General features: G+C 38.1%; 1 protein-coding gene across 2 annotated transcripts; it reads left to right on the top strand.

The window, feature by feature from the left end:
* Positions 1 to 596: 596 nt before the first annotated feature.
* On the top strand, positions 597 to 24,914 carry LOC146705031 (ethanolamine kinase 1). Of its 2 annotated transcripts, none has more exons than XM_085462560.1 (8): positions 597 to 689; positions 955 to 1,119; positions 5,868 to 6,130; positions 7,783 to 7,935; positions 12,944 to 13,092; positions 13,505 to 13,588; positions 14,729 to 14,889; positions 15,003 to 17,307. In XM_085462560.1, the coding sequence occupies exons 2-8, from the start codon at positions 979 to 981 to the stop codon at positions 15,225 to 15,227; spliced, it is 1,176 nt and encodes a 391-aa protein (XP_085318686.1). In that variant the 5' UTR covers positions 597 to 689; positions 955 to 978; the 3' UTR covers positions 15,228 to 17,307. The 2 variants fall into 2 exon arrangements, with proteins under 2 accessions (XP_085318686.1, XP_085318687.1); XM_085462561.1 differs by lacking the exons at positions 597 to 689; positions 15,003 to 17,307 and adding exons at positions 17,314 to 17,387; positions 24,374 to 24,914 and having other exon boundaries at positions 696 to 1,119.
* The last annotated feature ends 1,593 nt before the right edge of the window (positions 24,915 to 26,507 follow it).

Raw genomic sequence — 26,507 nt, 5'->3', positions numbered from 1 at the left:
ACGCTGCTCCAATGTTTATTAAATTCATTTTGTGTTTACAGAGTGATCATACTGAAATGTTCCATGGCATTGAGCTAGCATGAGAGGTCACGTTTGAATGGACTAATTGTATGAAATTTAACATAGCTTGTCTAGATTACATGATTACCTCAGTCAGACAATAGAGCCAACCCTTTTAAAGTCTTTGCTGGTGCACATGAACTAAAAGTACTACATCTGCAAAGTATTTAGACAATCAAATGCAATATTATTTGCCTATTCTTGGGCATTTGGCTATTTCTTAGCTTGTATGGAGCTCAATAAAATAATTGTGCATAAGGCCAGGGGACATTTTGCAACCATGTTTACTGTGTGTTCAATTTTAATGTTAAAACAGGTTGGTTATCAAAAGTTGTGCTTAAACTGGCTGCAAGCAGAGCTAAATTTGGCATATGCTGGGCTTAATTTGGACAGAAACGTCACAAATAAAAAATGTTTTAAAAGTTTTCTTACAGTAAATCTTATTCAAGCATTATTTGATCAATCTGAATTTGATATTTAAAAACGTGCCTTTGGTTTATTGACGTGTGTTTAACAAATGCATACTGCAGAGCAGGAGCTACCTGTGGTTAATATGTAAACTACAGCAGAAGGGATGAAGATGCCCACGGGAACATTGGACCCTGATAAAGTGCTGAATAACTGGACACGTAAGTAGACAGCTTCAGTGACTGGCAAATACCAGTGACTGCTCTTGACTCAATAGTTTTACATCATAATCATCAAGAAATTTGCGTGGACATCAATTTCTTTTTCTTTTTACTTTCTTTTGCTTTTTCATCCTTTTTTTCTTTTTCTTTTTGATGGTTTAGATTTAACTTTGACTCTGCTAACACTCTCTAACACTGTCTAAAACTGGCCCAAGTCTAGACACAAACTCATATTTACTACTTTAATCTTTATCGGTTTTCAAAGTATAAACAGTTTGCATTCGTGAAAATGGACAGTGGACTTGTTGGTGCTGGAAAACAGCTTCTCCATGTGGACATCTATATTGATGAACACCAACCTTCTAGAGGAATCCTGGCTCTTTTGAGCAGACTTCGTCCCAACTGGAAGGCACAAGACATTCAAATGAAGGCAAGTGAATGCTTGTATCTCTAAATGTATGGATTACCAAAGACTGACTATTATTTGTAAGAAAGCATGAAATTCACACATTTTCATTTGTATTTCTAATCTTACTCTCATGAACTTTCAAATGTAACATGCTGACTGTGGCTTGCAGCATCTGAGATGTAGCTTTTGTTTTTTGTAAAGTTTCAGGGCGTTGCATGGTCTGACCTTGGGATGAATTGACTGGGAAATCCACTCTTGGGAAGATTGTGGCATTGCATTAACATACAGTGGAACCCCGACTTACGAAATTAATTCGTTCCCGAGGGTCTTTCGTAAGTCGAAAATTTTCGTAAGTCGAAACACCCATCGCACGTTTTGACTGAGGCGATGCTGAACGATAGGCTATAGGCTAATTGCTAACTAGAACAACAATACGTCGTTCAAGCGGAACAGCGAAGCCCAAGTACGGAAGCCAAGGGGTTGTTACATGATTCGGAAGGCATTGTGGGCATTGTAGGCTCAGCCAATCAGAGCCAGCGGATTCCATTACTCTGGCATTTTGCCGTAACACGGGCAAAAATATTGCCGTTCAGTGCCTTCGTAACTTGAATTTTTCGTGAAATGGGGTATTCGTAAGTCGGGGTTCCACTGTACTTCTAAATACACCAGACCAGCAAAATGAAAACATATCTGCTTTTATAGTAGTTTAATAGCCCTGGGAAAGCTTTTGAATTTCACATGACTGTTTAACCTGTATTCACGTGTTAAAGTGAAAGCATAAACTATGATTTATATCTAAATTTATTGCCTGTATATGGCAAAACTTGACACATCTTATAAGAATAGGGAGCAAGTGGAAGAGAACCTGGAGCAGTGCTGGTATGAAAGTGAGTAGACGCAAGACAGAATACATGTGTGTGAATAAGATGGAGTCAAGTGGGAAGGTGAAGCTGCAAGGAATACGGATATTGAAGGTAGATGAGTTTAAATATTTGGGGTCAATCCCCCCCAAAGCAACAGACAGTGAGGTAGAGAAGAGAGTAAAGGCAAGAGGGGGTGGGTGGAGACAAGTGTCAGGGTTTTTTTGTGAGAGAAGGATAGCAGCAAGAGTGAAAAGGTAGATTTACAAGACAGTAGTGAGGCCTTCTCTGATGTATGACAGAAAGACAGGAGGCAGAGGTGGAGGTGGTAGAATTGAAGATCCAAAGATTTTCATCCCATTTGGGAGTGACCTGATCGGACAGGATTAGAAAATACACAGCCCAAAGACATACATGTTGGGTTAATTGGAGATTCTAAATTGGCCACCGGTGTTAATATCAGTGTCTGTCTCTTTGTCTTAACTGTTTGATGAAATGGCATGTACCCTGTCCTTCACCCTACAACAGCTGAGATAGACTTCTGAAACCCCATGGCCCAAAACTGAACAGGTTAAGAAAATGGATGGATGAATGAAAAAAAATAAAGACTGCTGTATAAATGCAGTATCAAAATTAAATTCACACATAGTGATAAAGTTTTGTCGTGTTTTGGTTGGGCTCCATATTCCACTGTACTGTAAACTGTAGAAAGACACATTTCACACATCAAAATGGAAAAAAAAAAACCCAAGGTAACTAGACAAAAGTAGACTGTTAGGAAATTTCTTTTTGTAGGGCTGTCAGAGGGTCTATTCACAACAGGATAATCCCATTCTGGTCCCATGTGCAAACACAAGGTCCAATATTTCAGAGAAATAGGGTTTATGTTTGTTAGGTGACCCAACATTGGATGGATGACCTCTCAATCCTCACCAGGTCCAGTAATGTACACAAGAGTAGATGTTTCTCTTCAGCTCTCGCACTGCAGCGGCTCCTTTAATGGTGTATTGTGTTCAGCAAGGAATGGATAGACAACTTCTGCTGTTACATTGAGCTTTAACCCAGTTTACATAGCATTCCTTTCAAATGACTGTCATTGTTTTGGGTTTCATTGATGATTCCGTGATTCTGTGATTTCATCATTTCTATTTTATAACAAACTAACAGAACAAGATAAAGGCTGATAAATACACATTGAATGATTTACATAAGATTTTTTGTAGACAGTGTGATTAAAATCTGTTTCAAAGATGGAACAAGAGAACATTTGTAGAATTTTAAAGGCATCCCTTTAAAATTCTACAAATGTTCCAACAAACAAACATGTTAAAGCAAACGCAAATTTCATGTCAAAAAGAAGTGCAGATCAAAGCATGCATATTTATCTTGTGTGTTTTTAATACATTTTGGGGTATTTCAAATGACAATTAATAAATTGTGAAAATTCAGCACAAAAAGAAACTGTAAGATACAGAGGCAGAAAGAATTTAATGAAACCAGCCCTGCATCCATATAAATACTGGGTCAGATGTCAAGGTGGGCATGTTTGTTCATTTTCCATTTAGATGAAAAAATGTGTGTGCAGGTCCCATCTGATGCTCAGAAAGTGCCTTGGAGACTTTAGCAGAAATTGAGAGACTGAGAAACCACAGAATGACAACAAATGTCAGAAAAAGTCGTTGCAGACAGTGGTCTCTGCGGTGTTGTTGTGTACACATACTGAGGAATAGAATCTATTCCAGAAGTGGGATTTTCAATGTCACCATACTTTCTACAGCTGTGTCTGTAACTATGTATTCATCTACCTGTTGTTGCATTGACTCTACACAACAAAGATGTATGCATACCAGTTTAATTTCAAACTGATTTCATATTTGTTTTTCCCATAAAGTACATTAAAAGGAGTGCCAAATCTTTCCATATCAAATGTTTGTTTGTTTTTTTACATTGGATAAAATGGTAACCAGTATTCCACATTAATATGGGTGTATTTTTCAGGATGTATAAAGGCGATCAACCAAATCTTGAACTTTAATATATGCTATAAACAGAAACTGGAAAATACACAACACACAATAATGCAAAAACATAAAAACAGACAGGCAGCATATGAAGAACAGACACAAGGCTCATATCTAAATTAAAACCATAGCTGATGCTACAACAAAGACTGAGGGGAAGAAATGATTAGTTATACACATTAGGATTAGGAAATGGGGAACAGGATTGGTAACAAGACACAGGTGCGATCAATCACACACAAGTGAAGCTTGTCAATAAAATCAGGGGGGAAACAGGAAGCAAAACTAACCTAGGACACAAAAGAAATCAAACCTTCAAAGTAAAGACAGAAAGTAAAGTACAGCAAAATCACAAATCAGAACACAACACAGAAACTTTGTACTGGGAAAATCCAAACACACTTTAGAATCACCATTTCACCTAACCCCACTAACTTCAAGTCTTTGGACTGTGGGAGGAAGCTTGAATGAACCCAGACAAACTCGGGGAGGATTTCCAAACTCCAGATCTCAAGGTACTGAGTTCAAATCCACCATCTGGCCAGATGAACTCAGGACCTTATTGCTGTGAGGCAATAGGGATAACCACCATACCACAGTGCTGGCCATTTCTGGTATCATGTAGAATAGAAATCAAAGTCTCATTAAGACTCAGTATATAATAATAATAATAATAATAATAATAATAATAATTCAAAACTCAACCTATCAGATAACAATCAAAACTCTTGGGAAAACAACTCAAACATTTAAAGAAACACACGAATTAAAAAAAAAAACCAGGACCATGACAATATCTGTAATACAGTACATATATACATTTCTCAAATTTCTGTTAAATTACACGTGCTTCAAACAACATACAGTACATGTGCCATGTTCACTGTATAGACAAAATAGCAAAGACCAACCAATAAACCTGTAGTTGATCAGCAAGATTTTATGAATCTTTATGATATTTTCTAAGATACTCTTCTACTCAAAGATAAGAGCAAGCTGAAACAAAAAACTAAACAGAAACTGAAAACTTTGACACAGCGTCCTTTTACAGTAGATGCTCATGATACAGATTAATTCAGAACCCAGCATGAATTATATTTCAAATAAGCATCTGAAAAATGACCCATAAAAGACTTCTGCAAAATTATTCTTTGACTTATATGTCTCATCTAGCTGCTACCTGTTGGTTGTCTAAACTTGTATTCTATGATAAAATTATTTTAACAAAAAGCTGTTACTTAAGTAACCTATTTGAAAATGCAAGTATTCATGTGGCAACACGCTAACGTCGCAGGGGATGTCCACATGCATTCTAAATTTTGTATTACACAGGTATTTTCTCTAGTTTCTTTTTGAGTGTACTGATGTGAATTTGCTCTGTTTCTGTGGTTTTATTTTTCCTTTTTCTCCAATAATGTGCATTTAATGGAAGGTTAGTGACATTTTTAAATGAGCTATAACAGTGGTAAATTAGTGGCCTGTAAATCGATATGGTACTGAAAATGTAATCCAGAATCCTGAAACCAAACTGGGGTCTGCGAGTTGCCTGCTATTTACCTGCCTGCTGTAATTAATGTAGAATAGCATGATTTTCCAAGATTGTTATAAATGTTTTAAGGAAAGTAACCAATTAAAGTTATAGTTACAGAATAATTATATGACTGCCTGCTTTATTGACAGATGGTAGTGAAATGTTATTATCTTTTTTTTACAGTAGGATTTTTTGTGTGGGTAGAATTATGATAACCAGCATCCTAGGTTTTATGGGCTCTTTTGACAATACAGAATGCTAAAATATGGTATAGCAAAATGTTTCATTTGCTGTATACTATCTGTCCAAAACTGCATTTTTCATGCTCATGGCCCTTTGGATTTCCTTTCATTCCAGACATTCACAGAAGGCATCACCAACCAGCTTATTGGCTGCTACGTGGGCTCTCTCCTGGAGCCTGGTTGTGTCTTGGTGCGACTATATGGCAAAATGACAGAGCTCTACGTGAACAGGGACCATGAGGTGGAGATGTTTCAGATCCTCCACGCACACAGATGTGGTCCTGAAATTTACTGCAGCTTCCAGAATGGCATCTGCTACGAGTTTGTAAGAGGAACTGTGCTGGATGATAAACTGCTTCGGCAGCCGTCTATCTACAGGTCTCTGCAATAACAGCGTTCACATTTCACACATACACACACACACACACACACACACACACACGCACACACACATAGATAGATAGATAAACATCATCTAATTAAATTTATATAATTGTGAGAATTTCTTTGCTATTTTAATGTATGTGAATACATTAAAATAGCAAAAATTAGCAAAATTATTTCACAGCTTTACAATCTGTATATTCAAGTTGACAATAAACTTGCCCTAATTTAAGAAACATGAAAGAAAATAATGACAATTCTGATTATTGTCTGGTATGCAAAGTTCATATCCTGAGTATAACTACTGTGTAAGTTTGTAATTATTTAATATCAAAGCATAAGGTGAGATGCTATGGGCAGGAGATTTATTTGTTTATTTATTAGTTTATATGAATAGAAGATTTTTGGCTTTTTTTGCCTCAACATGTTCTTTTCAAACCTTTTTCTCAAAATTGCACAAAAAGGTTTTCAAAATTATCCACTGTAAATAATCAATGTTGATATTTGTTATCCCTTTAAAGCTAAGTGTATCAAATATGATACTTTGCATACTAGATTTTGAGACAATAAATATTAAAAAAAATGGCAGATGTGGCATATATGACAGAAATCCAAACTAAAATCTGCAAATAATATATATTTTTTAATTATTATATTGTTAGAAGGTTCAATAAACACGCCAAAAAATAAAAAATAAAATTTAAAAAACCGCAGTCTGAACTTCAGCAGCACTTACATCCACAAAACTTCACTGTTAATAATCTGGAGCCTGATTTGTATAACATTTAGCACAAGTGGAGTCTATCATCAGTGAATGCTACGTCCAGATGAACAGAATCAACTTTTTTTTGATTTACTTACCTGGATGATTAAACATGCATCAAGACAACATTTAGAACAAAAAACAAAAAGAAAACAAAAACACATTTCTGGGCAGGACTTGTAGAGTGATAAATAGAGATATCCAAAATCTCCTGAATTAAATGTAGTATGCACATTTTTTTTTACATTATTTTATGCAACTTTCTTTCTGAAAAAGTGAATATTTATTGATAGGACATCATTTGCACATCATATCATAAATTTCAGAAAACTTGTAACTCAATTTCTTTTTTATTTTTAATTGAAATTCATTTGAAGTCATCATTGTACATCATCATCATTTTCAGAGTTCAGGTGTGTACATGCAAACCAAACAGTTCATTTAATTTGTGCCAATGTGGGAGTTTCTTATTAGTAATTTGAGTCATGTTTCATGTTGAGCAATGATGTTTGTTCATGCCCCCATTACATTCATCATTCCCATGATAACAACCTGTCATCATTATTCACAACTCGGGACAGTAGAACTCAACATATCCAGCCAAGGTTTCACATCCAGGTCCACAATAGACATCAATCAACTTGCTCTGCCTGATACCCTGTGTGGGGGATACCCAGAAAACTTTATGTCACCATTAAGATGCCTTGAGAATGAGCGCTCAAATGGTCAAAAGGTCATAACCACAACAAGGTCCATTTTTTGAAAAGAAGAACAAGATAAGAGCACTAAATGTAGAGGGAGTTGTGTTTCTGGTCTGATAATGATTGTTTGTGCAATAACAGCGTCAGCCAGGCTCATCTGTGAAAATGTTTTCTCTCTGCAGATTGATCGCCGCAGAGATGGGGAAAATCCATTCGATCCAGCCAAAATCCGGTCGGCCAGTCAAACCTGTGCTGTGGACAAAAATGTCTCATTTCCTCAAACTAGTGCAGAGCAGTGTCAGCAGCAGTCCAGCTGGGCAGTGGTACATAGGCAGGTACAAGTCATGATAGCCACAGAGCACAATACAATATATAATGCATAATATTTACAATACATCCACTTGTGATTGACCCATTAAGCAGCTGCACTGGACAAAGACAGGAAGATTTACACTATGCAATAACATATGGGCGGTAGCTTTGCTAGAAAAAACATTAACTACACTTTTTGTTTTGCCAAAGAAATATGCTTGGAGAACTGCTTGGCTGTTGATCACCTGGTGGGGTCATTCAAAGTATTGGTGTGTTGCTAGATCAGATCTCACAGATAAGCTCAAGCAGTCCTTTGGCATCAGGTGACAGCAGGTATCATTCCCGTATGGACATTATTAATATATCCTAGTAATAATCGATTAACCGGCACATTATTATGAGACACTCTCTCACTCACTGACATGGGGAGCTACACATTAATATTACCTATCATGCAGCAGCTGCACAACACATCAAAGGTAAACACGTAAAACACGTACTGTAACAGCAGCAGTCATTTTCAGTGCCAGCAGCACCTCTGAACAGGAACAGATGCACACAACTACTCGAGGTCACCAAAATGTCATTAACAGTTATTAGTTAGGCTAAGAAATGCAGCATGGCATGATGTGTCCAGCACTAAATGGACCGTTAATATGCAATTCTATATTTCCTGTAAAAAATCAAGAGAGGTGTAAATCAGAGATGACTTTAATTAGTTGCTTATGTGACATCCACTATTACAACAATATCTTACGGTGATTAATCTACTGCTGTAATCATAATAATAAACTGTATAAAGTACAAGGGCTGAGAGCTTGACAGCTGTAACAACAGTAACTATGGGGGTGGGGCTTAGTGATTAGTCAGTCATCCTGTCAGGAAGGTTTCAGACTAATGTGTGTGTGTGTGTGTGTGTGCGTGTGTGTGTGTGCGTGTGTGTGTGTGTGTGTGTGTGTGTGTGCGTGTGTGTGTGTGTGTGAGAGAGAGAGAGAGAGAGAGAGAGAGAGAGATGGAGAGAGAGAGAGGCTGTCAATTATCTACTATACTGAAAATACAATGTTTAAAAAACAAAATACCTGATGACTTTGAGACAGGAGGGCACCCCGATGTTTAATTGTGCTGTCCTCTTTGATAGAAACCAGCTTCATTTTCAACTGTTTTATCTTTTAGGCAGCAGCTCTTTCACTGATGTCTTATCATTTTCTCACATTGCTCAAACCAGCCTAAAATGCTCTTGTCCATCCAAATCTTGCCTGGCTTAACGGGCAACAGGCATTTACCCCTCCTTACATGTATGGAAGCCATCACTGTGAGCTGTCATTGGTCAGAGAGATGAGGCGGGGGAGTGGCCTCATTGACACTGAGAGCTCTCATGGGTGAAGGGGTGAGAGGTAAGCGGGGTTACATGGAAAGACACTACAGAGAAACAGGCTCTTGGCTCTCCCTTATCAGTCAAACGCTGAACCTTATTTGTGTTTGCAGCAAAGGGGTCGGAAGTCCATGCAAACAGAAGCTGGAAGGCCCCAAGGTTTCTAGTCACTTTTCTTTTAGCGTGCAAGCCAGGTAGGAACTGAATGAGTCATCCATAAAGTAGAGGCTTGGAAGCAGAGGGCCTTTTATGATAAGAGGTACTTTTAACATCTAGGATTCACAAAAACAAAGGTCTCGTAGAAATATAAAAGAAAATCTCCGAAATTAAAAAACTTAATTTGGGGGTCTGGGTTTTTTTTTGCTAGCTAGCTAGCTAGCTAATATGACAATCTAAATTGTGATAAACTACCTCAGACAAGCTGAAATGTATTTATTTATTTTATAACACACTGCACAGATAACAAAAATGTGTTAACACAAGACACCAAATTATGCATGGATGGGTGCTACTGAAAATTAAGGCCACAGAGGAGTAATAACCTACTATTTAAGTCCCGCAGCTCCACACAGCAAAACAAGTTCACTTTTGCTAAAGTTGCATGCATATCCTGCTAAACTTCAGTTTTAAAGAGAACACTGAGGACATTGTGAGCGCTTCCATTTTACCCACTAAAAGCAGTGAATGCATGTCTGAATGTGGATCACTCTGCAATATACAATAGGAGACTGCACCACATTTCAAGGCCCAATAGATGGTGCTATATTGTGAAACATTTTTGAGACTTGACAGCCCTGTGCAGCTCGCGCTCAAGTAGATACAGAGCAATTTAAAATAACCTGGAAATGATCAGTGTTTAGGAAATGTATCATAACAACGTGGGAAAGCTATGAGAAAATAATGGAAGAAACACTACAAATGACTCTGAGGTGTCAACACTAGAAATTAGAAATTGGGTTATTTTAATCTTACCTAATGTCTTCTCTCTCTCTCTCTCTCTCTCTGTGTGTGTGTGTGTGTGTGTGTGTGTGTGTGTGTGTGTGTGTGTGTGTGTGTGTGTGTGTGTGTTTGCACGTTAACTGGTCTCTTGAGTGTGAAAACTGCATGCAAAACATGGCACAGAGACAGAAGAAGAAAAGACCAAAAAAACAGGTTTTAAACAAGCATCAGAGAAACTTTTGTACTTGAGACTGTATGAGTGCTGATATGAATGTGATATTCAGAGGAAATGGCAAAAGAAAGGCAGAGAAAGAGAGAGAGCAGGAAGAGGCTGCACCTGCAGAGGAGGTCTTCAGCTCTCAAGCCACCCGCTGTGCAGAGGGAGAGAGAGGGGGAGAGAGACAGATCAACAGAAGGAGAAGCGAAAGAGACGAGGGAAGGGGGAGCGCAAAAGAGGCTGCAGCAGCTGCAAGGTTCAGAGAGAGGGAGCACAGTAGAAGTCAGAGCTGGGAGAGAAAAGAAAGAAAGGCAATGGAAAGCAAGAGTGCAACCTCTTTTTCTTCCAAAGCCCCCCTGCTATGTCTCCCGTTTGCACTCTTACAAATTGCATAAAACTGCAAAAAAGAGAACGAGTGGTGGAGAAAAAAGACGAAAAAGGAAAAAAAAATCTGCAGTGCTCGGCTGGTGTTTGAAATCATATGTAAATAAGGCACATTGATAATGAAGCGCCAGAGGAGGAAATTCCACTAATTACCTTACAGAGACTTGACAGGGAGCAGGAGGCGAATGTACTTGACGCACTGTTTTTCATGAAAAGGACAGAAAAGAGAGAGGAAAAGATCTGATGGCAAGACGACAGGTTTCCATTTAAAGTCAATGTAAGTCTTTCATTTAGCTTTTGATTCCAAGTAATCGTGGGTTCCTATGTGAACGTCGAGTTGTTAGGTTAAAGGAATGGGTTGGTTGAAAAGGAATCAGGGTGATTCACCATTCAACTGCATGTTTTATTTCATATTAGAGAGGAGATAGATAAATTATGCATGTCAGAGGGGGTCGATTTTAAATAAAGCTGTCACCGGCAAGTAGCGGTGAATCGAGCGCTCTATTCTGGGCCTGTATTTTTTTTAAAAAAGGCAGTTTGGTGTTAAAATGTAAATCATTTGTGCACTGATGCTTGAAAATAAAGTAAAATAAATCTTAGTTATTTTATCAAAGATCTTGTAAGCAGGAAGTTGGTATTTTAAAATACCAACTTCCTGCTTACCTCTTTTTATTCAATCCATGTATTTATCTCAGAGGGAAGCAAGACTGACTGAACAGAGCAGAGAAGATAACATACAAAGTGACTTGTTGTGTAGTGGAGGACATGCAGACAGCAGAGCCTCTGTGCCACGGCTATAAACACTATAAACAAGGCTCATCCTCCTCTGCTTTTATTGTGCGTTCCTTGCAGGCCTCACTAAATTATGTCTCCAAGTGTGTATAATACCGGAGCATCTGTTTGTTCCCTTTTCGAATAAATAGGTAGTGTTTAAATTACACTGTTTAAAGTACCCTCTTGCCGTGGCAGTCGTGGGGACTGGAAAGGAAACACAAAAATTAATTAGGAGACGGATGCTTGCACAGCATTTCTTCCAGGTGCATTTTGCACTGACGTCCAAGGACATTAGTGCCGTCTTTGATAGATTGAATAATCAAGAGAGTGAAAACAAGGCATGTGACCTCTCAGCGAGGCTTGCTGAACCGTGTCAGTTTACAAACAAGTTCTACTTTCTTGTCTCAAACTCTCTTGCTCCTCTTACCAAGTGTACGGAAGACTCTTATACAAGTTTAGTTCAGATTTTCATTGGGAAAAAACAATCCCATAGACAACTTCCATCTATCCATTTTCTTCCGCTATTTAAGTCAGGCCTGCAAGAGCCATCGTGGGGTGAGATGCAAGGTTGCACCCTGGACGCCAGTCTGTTGCAGTGCTAACACATAGAAACAGGCAACCATTCGCACTCATATTCACACCTATGGTCAATTTAGAATCACTACTTAACCTAGCTCGATGCATGCTTTCTTCATGTTTGATAAGGCAGATTTATTTTTATAAACCGGATGCCCTTCTTGATGCAACCCCAAGTTAATTTTGCGTCTCCTCCCAGTGTTAAACTGGGGCTTGTTTGCTTATCAAGAAATGGGTAAACCTAAAACTCTAGAGAACCATTGACTTAGCTCTAACAACAAATGAATAACAGTAGCACTTTATAAAGGCAGACAAAGCACTTAAAACATCTCATATAATAGCTAAGCATATCTTTTCTCTGATTTTCACTCGATTGCATTTTTTAAGAAGAAAGACTCCTCCCATGCTAGACTATCCCAGTGGCAGAGTGTACAAGGACATGTGCTAAAGTGAGTTGAATAAAAGTGTGTTATTGTCAGATCGTGAGCATTTTTACCCAATTAGACTTCAGATAAATTAGGAGGGTTGTACTTCTGGAAATCAATGTATTTTCAGCTTCAGTGATTAAAACTAAATGCCAGAGTTCTTTTTTACAGTCTTTGGTGTAAAACATCACACAGCATTTATGACTTCGGCTGTTCAACTTACTATGCTTCTTTACCGACCTGCCAGGTGCAGCTGCGAGTTAAAGATATCACTCATTCACGGGGAAAAAAGAGCCCTTTTCCATCACAAAAAATAAATAATTTCAACGTTTTACCTCTTGCAGTTCTGCAGATCTACAAAAGGTGCCCAGCTTTAAGACTTTGTCACAGGAAATGGAGTCACTGAAGAGACACCTCTCTGAGATTGACTCGCCAACTGTCCTCTGCCACAACGACCTCCTGACAAAGAACATCATCTACAACGAAAAAGAGGGTGAGGAAAATTCTTTGGTTTTTAGAAATTCATCAACCTGAAAGAAGTAACAAACAAAAGAAGGCCTAATGCTAAACTACCTTAATTCTAGCTGAAGAGTGGCAGTGCTTCTGAAGCTAATGCTAAAATAGATGAATGTGTGGCAATATTCACATTACTGAAAATGCATTGTCCCTTATTTAATATCTTACCTTATTTGAAGTTATTCTGTTATAAATTTTTTAAACATTTAAAAAAAATATCGCCCGGGGTAATGTTCAGCAAAAGAGACTCCCTGTTCCTTTGACACTCACAAGGTTCCTGTACTTTCCATAAAGACACGAAGGCTTATCAGTTGAACATCTATAGCTGAAATGTGTTTATCATGTTGTCTTAGTAACTGCTGTTGCTTTTTTCCCCCTACATCCATCAGGAATGGTGAAATTCATTGACTACGAGTACGCCGATTATAACTACCAGGCCTTCGATATCGGCAATCACTTCAACGAATTTGCCGGTGGGTCTTTCAAAATAGCATCAATTTACCTCCAAATCTTTTTCACAGCCAGGACATATAAGATTCCTTAATGTGGAATATATGACTGCAGTAAATATTGTAAACACAGGATGTGATATTTTCAACGTTGTGTTTTCTCTGACTACATCATGTTATGATATAATGTGCCGTGAAACGATCTCCTTCTTGTGACACTGCTCAGAAAAATTGCTGCATTCAGTATGTGTTCTGCACAGTGATTAAAGTGGCTTTGATGGACCAGCTGTGTTAGAGCAAAGCACAGCAAGGACTGTCCGAACAATCATCAATGCAGTCGTTTTAGATTATTCAGCTTTCAAGTTGTAACTTGCAAATTATCCACAATTCCCAATGACAGCAGCTGCAGTTATGTCTGATAGTCTTATGCAAGAAGGGGCTGACAGGAAGGGGCAGACATACTCCACACGAATCACATGCTGGAATGAAAGATACTGCACCTTGTGTTCTTTTTTTTATCCTGATTATACCTCAAACAAAATTTGAAAATTAGCCGATGGCATGGTCTTGAATGATACAACTGTCTTGCAGACATTTGAACACAATTGTTGATGTAGGGAAGCTTTTATACGGGCAACATGAAAAACCAGTCTAGCTTAAATAAAGCGCTTCGCTATTATCTGTACAATATAACCCAGATGTTATACTATTGCTGATGTATGTAGAAGTCAACAGATGTGTCTAATTGCCAGGGTGCTTATTTACACTTCACAACATTTTATTACATTTTATATTTTTATATTTCACAAAATTTTATTTTTTAATTTAAAGTAGACTTGTCAAATAAATGCAGTGCAGGAAAAAGCACAATACTTTCTCTGAAATTTAGTGGATAACATGTTATCCACTAAATTTCAACATATTGTTGTCAGCATGTTGTCACCCAGTTTCCATGCTGCTTTCTTATAACTTGTCCATTTGGAGCAAACGTTTCTCACTGCCTGAGTGGGTCTGACAAGTGTTGACCAAAGAGCTGTTGCTCCACTCAAAGTAGATATAGTTCACTGGCACGTCTTCAAAACAAACAGTTATTTTAGGCATTGTGTTGGATTTTAGCACCGACGTTAGTTCCACTAATGTGCACGTATATGTGTCGCATTTCAGGTGTGAATGATGTTAACTACGACCTCTACCCGAGCTGGGAGCTGCAGAGGGACTGGCTGACGGCCTATCTGGAGAGTTACAAGCACAGCACTGGACGTGAGGTCACAGTCACGGAGGCAGAAGTTACGCAGCTCTACATTCAAGTCTGCAAATTCTCTCTTGTAAGTGTCTGCTCCCACTGACTTTGTTGAAATATATCATTATGTAGTGCCTCAGCTCTTTGGAAAGACTTTGGAAAGTGACAAATCTCTCAACAGTTATTTCCTTTTCTTAGGTTTTGCTCTTGGAGGGACTCGAATATCTCAATATTATGAGATTAGCGTATGCATTTCAACAACATCCATATGTGTGCAGAGCTGTGGAATGGCGGGGTGGCAACATCTCACCATCATATTTTAACAATTTACTTTTCCAACTCGCCCCCCCAACCCAAAGAAAACCAAACCATCCACAGCTGACCCACCACTGTTCAAACTTTGATGGACTCCATCTGAGTTGATTAGAAACTACCGCAGGGAAAAATGAAACACAGCAGCCAAAATTATTTTTCTTATGACCACAATTTTCATTCTTTGGTGTCTCAAGTGGTGCTGGACTATCTGTCTAAAAGTGCTTTCATAGCTCAACACAATATGCAGAATTGTCCAACCAATTTTGGGGTGGTGTAAATGTCTCTTGAAATAGCACAGAATTGATGAGAAGGCATATTACTTTTTAAAATAACTTGTGCTTCAGCCAAAAAAACCAAAAGGGAAATGCGTGTGTGTGTGCATGTGTGTGTATAAGGGGTAGAATATAGCCTGAAACTGAGTGATAGAAGTGATAATATCACGTTGATTGAAATCAGATTTTCTGCAACAAACCGTGGCGGACTCTTGAAGGTAGTAGGAGAAATTGATCACTGACGCTTAACAAGCCAAGTTTCCAGCTCAACTCGCTTTGACAAGCTGTGTGTCAAAATGAAGCATACGGGGCAGAATACTGATATGTTTCTGCTTAAAAATATTTACAAATACCTGCATCGCCATTAAATAAATTGATTACATCTGCTTTTAATGAAATCAATTAAGTACAAGTTTATCGGTTTGTATCTCCTTAGTATCACTTGGTACATTTGTGAAATAAAAGTATGTTAATATAATACCATGCTCCGTAGTTTATAATATAGACAAAAAGTGACACTGTAGGAATTGAGGGAAGCCATCCTGCACTGTGTGGCATCGAGGAGGCCTGGCCAGTTGCCAGAGCTCTGCGCCGTGGAGCTGCCTCCTTCCCGTCTTAATCCTTAGCAAACTGTGCCAAGACGCAGTGGGGTCCTTACAATCCGTCCTCTCCTCCGCAGGGATCCCCCATGATGCTGAAGCTGTAGCCTGTGGCTTGATGATGTCACTCTTCCCACACATTTATCATCTCCGTTTTTCTCAATGGCTCCCTGTCACCGATAGTCTCTGCTTAGTGTTAGATTAATGCTTTCTTAATGGAGAGCAGTTATTAATCATAATGGAAACACGCTCAATCTCCATCTCCAACTAAGGACAGAGATTAGAGATGAAAATCTGCCAGGGAGAAGGAGAAAAGCCAAGGGAAACCGCACATTGCTCTTCAAGTATTTCATTCCACCCTTTATTTGATTATCAAATAAAAATGTGATTATATCACTGGGCCACAGAACAGAGGCCCTTCTGGATCTTATTAAGACTTGCTATTAGTGGCCTTACCATGAAGATTTACAATAAGGGTGGAGAACAACAGAAATTTATGGAGGTATGGAGGTCTGCAAGACTAAGTGAGCAAAACCATTAAGGAGGGAACCATTCAATACAGAGGTTTGTCATTCTGACTAAGCAGCGCGCAACTGGCATGCAGCGGGAGCAGCAGCAGCAGTTCTGGGAGCAGTTACAACATGACAAGCGGAGGTCACTGAAGTGTGTTTTCACAGTTGTGCGCTATGGCAAAGGGGAATGTTGCAAGAGCATAAAAATACAGCACCTGCGATTCTGCACTGCAAACACAATGCACAGTTTTACACTTCTCCTGGGACTGGCTGTGTGTTCTTAATGAGCCTGTCATTCAAAGAGATTCCTTCGGTTCATTGTCTCAGCGAGCACACATTTTCCCTGCTGAAGTGTTCCTGAGCAAAGCATAACATTTGACCTCACTGTGGCCTCTGTGTAAGAGGCAAAGAATTATGCTTTTGAAACTTTGTTGTTTCAAAAGGGCGTTTGAGAATCTCATTGTGGTCACATAATACTGTCATGTTGTCATTCCTTTGATGACAGAGTCCAATATTGTACTGACTGTGTGAGCTTTAATACCACAGGTAGGCAGTACAACATATAACTGTATTTTGTTAAACAGCACAATCCTTCAGTTATTTTTCCATTTTCCAATGATATTGTAATGTTCTTCTTTTTTTCAATATTCAATCTTTATTTTTTATATACTAGCTCCCTGCAAAATCAATTTAAATTCTACAGTTTTGTAAAACACCTGAAAAGTAGCTCCAAATCAGCTCAGACACAAATATGAACCAGAGTTACGCTTTTTGAAACTTAAATTTTTTTTTTTTTTTTTACTTCCACCAGGCATCCAGCTTCCTCTGGGGTCTTTGGGCCATCCTGCAATCACGTTTCTCCTCGATTGACTTTGACTTCCAAAGGTTTGTCCAACGTCTGACAAAGACATTTAAAACTCCCACAACTCAAAGTGTCACTCTGCATAAACAATGCTCAAGTTTCCTAAAATGTCCTGGGTGAGATGTCCCATCCATCAAAAAAATGTTGAGTTCATTAGTATTTAAATTGATGTTCTAATTATGTTAAGTGACACCTTCACATTAAAACGCTCTCAGTAAATGTTTAATAAAGGAACCCATGTAACCGCAAATAAGAATTATTACTTCACTGCAGTTTTTTTTCAGCTGTTAATGTCATCATCCATCACTTGAAATACTCTGAAAAAGAAAAATATTTATAGGACATTGAATTTAGGCTCTCGGTATATTAGTGCAATGTTTAGACAAGCAGGATCTTCATTAGAAAAGAATGACAAAGAATTTGTTGGCAGACAAACTGCGAAAAAAAAAATGGTTTAGAAACATAAGCCTAGAATATAGAAATATTTCATTCTCCCCCCAATGCTTCAAGTCTTTGTGTATTTAAAATCTGGCATAAAAAACAGGCGAGACAAACACACTTCTTCTACTCTTCATGTCACAGACAAAATATTTACACATGAAATTCTCTGCTTTTCTTCACTGATAAACCGCAACATAAGATGAAAGCCTCGGTTTTCACAAAGACTTTCAAAGGAGATCAAAACTAACGTCTTTTATTTTTAACAGTGATCACCATTGAGGACTAGTTATCTTAAACAAGTCCAGGAGACATTCCTCACCGGCAGCAGCACTCAGACAGTTCAGGAAGGCAAAATGTTTCCCTCAACCCCCACTTTTTTTCTGCCTTTCTCCTTTTTCTGCATGCCCCACACCCACAACAGTTGTGATCATGATCCTAATCACTATTGACACACGGCACCCTCCCCTCTGTGTGGCTTTTTCTACTCGCTTGCAAGATCAGCGACAGGGCCCCCACCTCATTTCAATCTGGACCTTGGAGGAAATGTGATCCAGAGGGGTGCTGAGGCACAGAGGCACTATTGTTCCAGTGCCGTCGTTCCTGCCTTACATATACATCTCTCATCCCTGGCTGGGCCACATGTGCCTGCTGAACGTCTACTCCTTTAAGCTACCGGCTGAGGTTGTCCTAAAGTGGATGGTGAGGGTTGGGTTACCTTTCTTTAACTGGAGGGTTAAACTGAAACGAGCTCTGAGAGCAACAACAACAATGGAGAACCAAGTCTAATGTTTAAAAGCGGGAGGCTACTATCTAGCTAACCTCTGCCCCACGCCCATCCTTGTCATGCAAGACACATTCATGCACTTAAGCCTCCCTTTCAGGCAAGAGATACATAACATCGCTGGCTTCATCGATCTGTTAAAGTGACAACATTATTACATTCAGACATAGGTAACCTTTGGCTTAGTGCAGACATACATACAACAGGCAACATCAGTAATTGTGCAATTTTTGTACAATACATGCAAATGAGTTTTGCTCTTCAAGAAGAAAAAAATAAGAAACTATTTAAACCTTGAGTTGTTGCATGGGTGTGCATACTTGTCTGTGTTGTGTGTGTGTGTGTGTGTAATTTCTCCCACTGCTATCCCCCTGAGCCAAATCACCAATAACTTCCCAACGAGTGACAGGCGTCACCCAGGCCTTGTGCTCTAACCAGAGCCAGATGTAAATGTGACAATAGGGAGCCACAAGGGGAACGCAAACCCGCCCTCCTTTTACCATCCATATTTACTTTTCTTATATGGTTTTTTTCATGTGTTGAAAGTGTCTGCAAGTCAGCAGTCTAGATTTGTGGACGTGCTGGCAAGGCGAGCTGTTATTTGACAAAGACATTATTATAAGGAAATGAACAAGGAGGAGGCCCACTGTTTGGAATAGCTTGACTACAAAATTGAGGGAATTGTGCACAAAAGCACATTGTGAAATGGAATACCTGCATTGGCAGGAGATCATTTTCCCCTACTCTTGCTAAATATAAAAAAGCCTCCATTCATTTCTGATGAAGATAAACATTAAGTATGCTAGTCTTAGGTGTCACCCTTAATAAAAATAGGGATAAATGGAATTGTCTGTGAAGCTTGCTGTTCTTATAGGAGGGAGGGTGTAATAGGCAATTACATTAATAGAAGAAACTACAGGGTGGGGTTGAGGTGTGTGTGTGTTAAATTAGCTGATAGTGAAGCTATTTTGACTTTTTACATTACTTGGTAGGAATCTATCAAACTCTGTACTAAACTGAAGAATAACACAGATTTTTTATTAAGTTGCTTTTTCTTTACTGGATTTTGTTGGGGAAAAAACAAGAAACTGCTGCCTGGAATTCTTTATTGAGGAATGTTTTGTATAGGAGTGGTAAGCGATTCAATAAGTGAGCAATTAGTGTTTAAGTATTCTGTCAGTCTATATGTCTGAACTCGCCGGATTTTTCAGATTCACACAATTTTCATTTACGCACATGCAGTGGAATGAGTGCATTCAAAGAAGAGCAGTGCATACAGTGGACATAGCAGAGAAAAAAACAAGGCCGACATTGATGGGATTTGTTTCCTAATCCTTTTTACAAAAAACAAGTTCAGGACTGCTTTAGGAAATGAATGGGAATCCCCCCCCCCAAAAAAAAAAGAAAACCTTTCTTATCTCAGCAAGACAATGTCAAACCACATTCAAGAATTACAACAGCATGGCTCTGTAGTAAAGAGGTCTGAGTGCTGTGCAGTTACCTGCTGTTACCCACTGAAAACTTTTTGTGTCATATGAAACATCAAGTACGAATGGGGGAAACATTAGGTTATCGAACCTACATGTCTCGTGGGTTTCCAACAGCTTTGCTAAAAGTAGTGATGAACATGCCTGCGTTACAACTTGAGCATGTTCCAGCATTTGTTTTGCTGGCATCCAAAACATAATCTAGTCATTAACAAACACTGGGCAGCAGGGTTTAGTGGTGCCACCCCACAGGGAGCATGTTAACTGCTAATTCTAAATTAGCTGTATTTCATCATATAATATATGAAAGTCATGTTCTGAGTCAATTCACAATTTATACAGCATCCATATTTGTGTGGAAAGCAACTTGTTCATAGCTGTACAACAGCTCTACTTCCCCACCTCCTGTATACATGCTATTGTAGCAGTCAGCAGAATCTGATTCTAGTGGGTCATTATGAAAATATGAAAATGAAAATGATGAGCAAACACTTTAGTTTTCTGGACCAATAAGGATAAGGGAGGCTTCATTCTGCTGTCTGAGTAAATGAAAGAAGTGTCAGTTATCAACTGTAGCACATGACTTGCTTGAAATTAAGTCTGTCCAGAGAAAACGCCTGTTGAGGCTCGCCAAACCACAGCGAGCGAAGTGAAAATTGTCTGCTGGCCTCCACCAATGATTTCTACTCCCCAAAATTTTATTATGAACTTTTTTCTTTCTTTTTATTTTTTTCATTTTTTTGCAGTGGCAAAGGTTATACACACAGTGTACCACCTATCTCTATCAAACATGTACTGGTAAATCTAAAGGTCAGCCTTCAGCAAAGCAAAAACTAAAAGAAAGGAGAAAATGATGAACAAAAGCAGACAAAAAAAGCCAGGCTTTGACACAAAAATTAGAGTGTAGCTTTACCCAGAGATGCAGGTGGGAAAGAATAACTAAAAGGCATGTGACTAAATTATCGTTTTGTCTCACAACACAAGCGCTTGAAAACTGATTTGGCATTGAGGAGTTCAGTGAAAGCACTGATTAAAGGACAAACTCCTCTCTGTGCCTCCATTTTCTGTGCTTTTGAAACTTCACTTTATTTCAAAGGGTATAGCATAATGGCCAAGGGCAACAGCGTACTCAGACATCAGATTTATTGAGGCGTTCAATAATATGGTTTGAACAAACACAAAACCACTTCTCTTGCCGTTAACTTCTGAGATGCGCTGAAGCTTTGGCACAGCTTTCAGACTCATTACTTCATTTGAGAGTCTTGATGCTATTGTTACGCAAGATTGACAAACAAAAACACAGTACCCACCTATAAAACCAGACAGAAAGAGCAGCCTGTAGCGAACAGTGAAAGATACATTATGGCCACAGATACATACAGAGGAGGGAAGCAACAAAGTACAACTACTTTGTTTTTGGACTTCTGTAGAACTTCTAGGTATGTGTACTTTACCTACTTTTGGGTTTTACTCCCTACAATTTAAGAGAAATACCTCTACTTTATACTCATATATTTTCAAATGATGGAGTAGTCAGGACAAAAGAGAGCTGCAGTGGTCCAGAACAGCATCCTCAATGTAGATGTGATCACTACAGCTTCTAGCTAGACTATAGAAGAGAAATGAGCATAAAGGCAGCATAAAGTGTCAGCTAATTTCAGCTGAGCTGATATCATGCAATTTGTCACAGAGCATGTCTGCTAGCTAAAGGTGCAGCTGCTGTATTTCACTGGGAGAGAAAAGAATGTGAGAAGTTAAGTCAGAGATGGAGAAAGACAAGACTGACAAAGACAGGACAAGAGAGTAGAAGACAGATTTCTATTAAAGCTAAGTCAGTGAAACCTGATAAACTGGAAATTTAAAGCCTACAAATAATGTCCACTTTCATTTTGTGAATAGATATCTGAGCTGTACACGATTTCAAGTGATGTTTTTTCACACTGTAAAACTTTTTACAACACAAATTGTAAAATGTTTGAATTACTGTCTGTTATTCAAAGGTTCAGTGAACATGCTAGGCAGGCCAAACAGGTTAGTTTGCAGTGCTGTGGAGAGGTCTCAAGAGATGGACTAATGCAGTTGGCTGCCATGTTCATGGTCAATGTTAGGTTACATAAGGAGTAGCAGATATCAAAGACAGCTTAGTCTGATGATGCTGACTAGATTCACTCAGCCCAACTAATCCCAGGATCCCCACTCCTGCTGAATCCCACTTTAACCCCTGATTATATTCATTTTTCTGTTTAAATGTAGAGGCAGAACCTGCCATTTACAATGTAGGTAACCACAATTAGAACTTCCTCTTTTCTGTTCTGCATAACAGATGTTTGAGATATTCATCAGAATAAGAATTTACAGCACATTACAGCAGTCACAGCGCTTCACCTGATCCACATTTGTCACATTTTGTTACAGCCTTGTTCCAAAATGGATTAAATTCATTTTTCAACTCAAAATTCTACACACGATAACCCATATTAACAAAGTGAAAAATGTTTACTTGATATTGTTGCATTCAATTAAATGTAAAAACAAAAATATAATATGTGCTTATGTATTTACAACTTTTGCCATGACACACAAAACAGGTACGTATCCTGTTTGCAGCTTGATTTGAGTTTACCTGTGGTAAATTCAGTTGTTTGGACATGATTTGGAAAGGCACACACCTGTATATGTAAGGTCTCAAAGCTGACAGTGCATGTCAGAGTGCAAACCAATTCAGGACAATGATTTCAGCACCGCCCCACCAATCAGGCCTGTATGGCAAAGTGGCCAGGCAGAAGCCACTCCTCAGTAAAAGGAACATGACAGCCTGCATACAGTTTGTTAAAAGGTACCTAACAGATTCTCAGATCATGAAACAAATATTGGACTCTTTGTCCTGAATGCCAACAGGGACACTGTCAGGGTCAAGGGAAAGATAAATATATAGCAATGTACAGACACATCTTTGATGATGACCTGGTCCACAGTGCTCTAGACCTGTGGCAGGGGTGAAAGTTTATCTTCCAACAAGACAATGACCCTAAGCACACTGGCATGATAACAAGTGTGACCTCAGGACCACTCGGCAAATGCCCTTGAGTTACCTAGCCAGAGCCCAGACTTGAACCCAGTGCTGAAAAAATATTTAGCAAAGGCTTGTAAATACTGTTTGTATTGTCATGTACTTTTTACTTTTATGTTTGGAGCACATTTCATGAACTGTACTTTTTCAGTTTAGTAAGAAGTTGAATCAGTTATTCAGCTTTTACCAGATAATTCTTTTATAAGAATCTATAATTATATTTAGTATCTAATCGTATTTATTATAATCTGCATTAGAATATTATATTTAATATATCATATATTATATAAATGTAATAATTATATAATAATTATATTACACATTTATATAATTACGTGGAAAATGTCTGTAGTTTTGCCACCTCTGGACATATACAATGCATCTTGAATAATAATTTTAGGTACTAATTTCTATTATTCTCATATAAAGACTGAGACTGAAAAGACATGAATATTTTGACATTACAAGTATGTTTCAAGTGATTAAACAGTTTGCAAGTTGCCAATATGTCAAAGAGGCTTCAACCAAAGAATGTTAATAATATTATAAATATTATATGTTTACTACAGGCAAGTAGGGTCAAATAAAACTCTGTGGTGTTGAATTGAATTGTGGAATTGTAGCCACTCGGACACCTTTTAGATGCTGTTTTTCTGTCAAAGCCAGTGGCTCACAGGTATACACAAGGTTTCCATGATGCCATGATGGCATGATAGGTATTGTCAATAGTACGACGAGTCTTTTCACTCCCAGTTTGTCAATATGAATTCCAAATTGTCCCTGATGTTTCATGGGTGTGTCTGTAATTGGAAAGTACTGTGTGTAATATTAAAGCACTGTACAAATGGGTAAACTTTTTCTTCTCATGTAAACCATTACAAGTGGTGAGACTAGATTTAAATGTATTTTTTGTGAAACACCGCTTCATAAGTTACTTAAGTAAAACGTACAGTTACGGTAAAGAGTGATCTTAAGACAAAATTTGTCATGAGTCATATATGCTTGACTCGTCATATATAGAAACGGACAAGACAGTCTCAGTTATTTGACATACTTGCCTGAGCACATTTGATCTAAGGTTGACACATGCCACCCTTGGGCAATGTGACTTTCCAGCCAACAGATCAATGTACAGCTGTGCAGTCTTTAAGGCCCATTTAGTTTTTGTATAGTGTATAAGATTTCTTTCTGTTATCTAATCATGTGTTTTCTGTCTCCTGCTGTTTGCAGATATGCCACTGCACGACTGAACTTCTATTTTGAGAAAAAAGAGGAATACTTTGGACTGGCAGTGAACTAATTAATCCCTCTACTTTTGCAGAACAATTATTTGTTTCTTGTGTCAAACAGTGCTGTGGACCATATGTCAGATGGTGGAAATGGAAAAGCATAGAATAACCTTATAAAAGTGCTCCCCATAGTTTGTTATTTCAGGCTGTATAGTGTGACTTAATGTGTTTTGCTATCACTGTGATTTTTAAAATATTTGTTTTACCACAGTCAGTATGCCGATAAGCCTATTTGGCAAATTGAGAAGAGGCTCGTGCCAGAAATGAATTAATTGTTCCCACATTCAGCCGAGTCACATAAAGCCACAAAAATTGAGCTTGATCATAAAACACATAAGAGGGTTATTTGCAGGCTTATTCAGTGTGTACCACAGTTCTGGTGGAAAACAAGCTTTCATTTCAACTTATTTACTGTACCAAGGACATTATTTTAATGTTTCTCTTTCAGAATGACTTGCTATAAAAATATCATGTGTGACTTACAGGGTGTTTGTTAATGTTGCCATAAAAGGAAAATTTAAGAGAAAATCTTATTGAAGCTGTCACTGTGTGAAGACAGGCGAAACTGAATCAGGAGTTACATGGTATGTACATGAACCAAAATGCAATGCTGACTGATATCAGTGCTTTAACAAGTGGATTTTACTTACTCTGTTCATTTAATAAGGTAAAAATGTACTTTAACTCCTAGTAGTGATCTGTTTTTTAAAAATATTCATCAAAATTTAGGCCCACAAACATTGTATGATCTTGGTGTAATCTCCTTGAATATGTCTCACAGGATGTTAAAAAACAATGTAATGTATAATGGTTTACTAAACAAAAAGCAGATTAAGGGAGCGCACACTAGGGCAAATCTGTAAATAAGCAATTTAAAATTGTCATAGCATAACAGGCACAGCTGTAATTATTGCTTTTTTTGTCATAGAGACTTGTAGGAATAACTAACCATTCACCCTTTTACTTAGATTTAATTGTCATGTGCCATGCATATACATAAACAATGAAATGGTTATAATTGACCAACATCAGGGAATTTGATTGAAATACTTTGCTGTTTGCTTTTCGGCTCAATTCAAATGCACTTATATATCTCCAAATCAGAACAACACTCGCCTCAAGGTGCTTTATGTTGTAAAGTAAAGACCCTACAACAATATATTTGAAAATAAATAAGAGGTGTTAACAGGTACACTAAAGCTACTAGCTGAGGACATATTATTGTAAAAATACGTTCTGTCATGCATTTAAGTGCACTTAAACTGTAATTATGAGGCAGATCGCTCACATTTTTATGCTTCCAAAGTATATAAATAACAGAACATAATGATATAAAGAGACAGAAATGAGCAGTGTGATCCATATTCAACTTTGTAACTGTAAGAGCTTTTCAAATGAAAGCTTTCTTTATTTCACTGTTTAAAAGAATCTGGTATTGATCAAAAGTGCTACACTGATAGTTCATATAGGTAATGTAATTCAGTGTTGTACCACATGTATATGATCACATGAAATAGAACTTCAATTGTAGTAGAAAACAGAGTAAAGGCCATTAAAACAATAACTCTGGCCAATATCAGGAAGATGCTACCCTTTCTTATGTGCAGCATAAAGCAGCGGATTTGTCCTCACTCCTAAAAATATTGGTTTAGTGAGAATACAGCCTAAGTAGAGCGTGCAAGAACTCGCAAGAACAGAAATAGTTACATGCTAATAAGACAACTTCAGCTCTTTGTAGCCTTCTGCACAGACAGCACGCTAATGCAAAAGTAGCAACAAAAAACCCTAGGATGTTAAAGTCATTCTGTGAAATGAAATACCATACTGATTACTTTTAAGAAAAGTAATTGGTTATGTGTAACACATTACCTTTGTTGAGTAACAACAGCAAAACTGAGTAGAGTGATGTAATTCTGTTGTGAATACTTGTTTAGGCTAAGGCAGGGTGGATGGCAGAGGCTCCATAGCTCATTAGCACAACTGTCTGATTCTTAAAATCAGCAAATACTTTTTCAGTATTTGACCAAAACCACAGTTAATTTTTCTCAAATGTTCACCAAGTGCTTATGGCCTTG

The sequence above is a fragment of the Copadichromis virginalis genome, linkage group LG7 (assembly GCF_057382275.1).
Source record: "Copadichromis virginalis isolate Kocher_CV1m ecotype Utaka linkage group LG7, C_Virginalis_male_GT1.1, whole genome shotgun sequence".
NCBI lineage: Eukaryota > Metazoa > Chordata > Actinopteri > Cichliformes > Cichlidae > Copadichromis > Copadichromis virginalis.
The sequence above is the reverse complement of the archived record's forward strand: the minus strand, read 5'-3'. Positions and strand labels throughout refer to the sequence as shown.

Coding starts and splice junctions, on each gene's coding strand:
- LOC146705031 (XM_085462560.1), top strand. CDS start 979: ATGGACAGTGGACTTGTTGGTGCTGGAAAACAGCTTCTCCATGTGGAC. Junction 1,120..5,867: donor CACAAGACATTCAAATGAAG/GCAAGTGAATGC, acceptor CTTTCATTCCAG/ACATTCACAGAAGGCATCAC. Junction 13,093..13,504: donor CATCTACAACGAAAAAGAGG/GTGAGGAAAATT, acceptor TACATCCATCAG/GAATGGTGAAATTCATTGAC.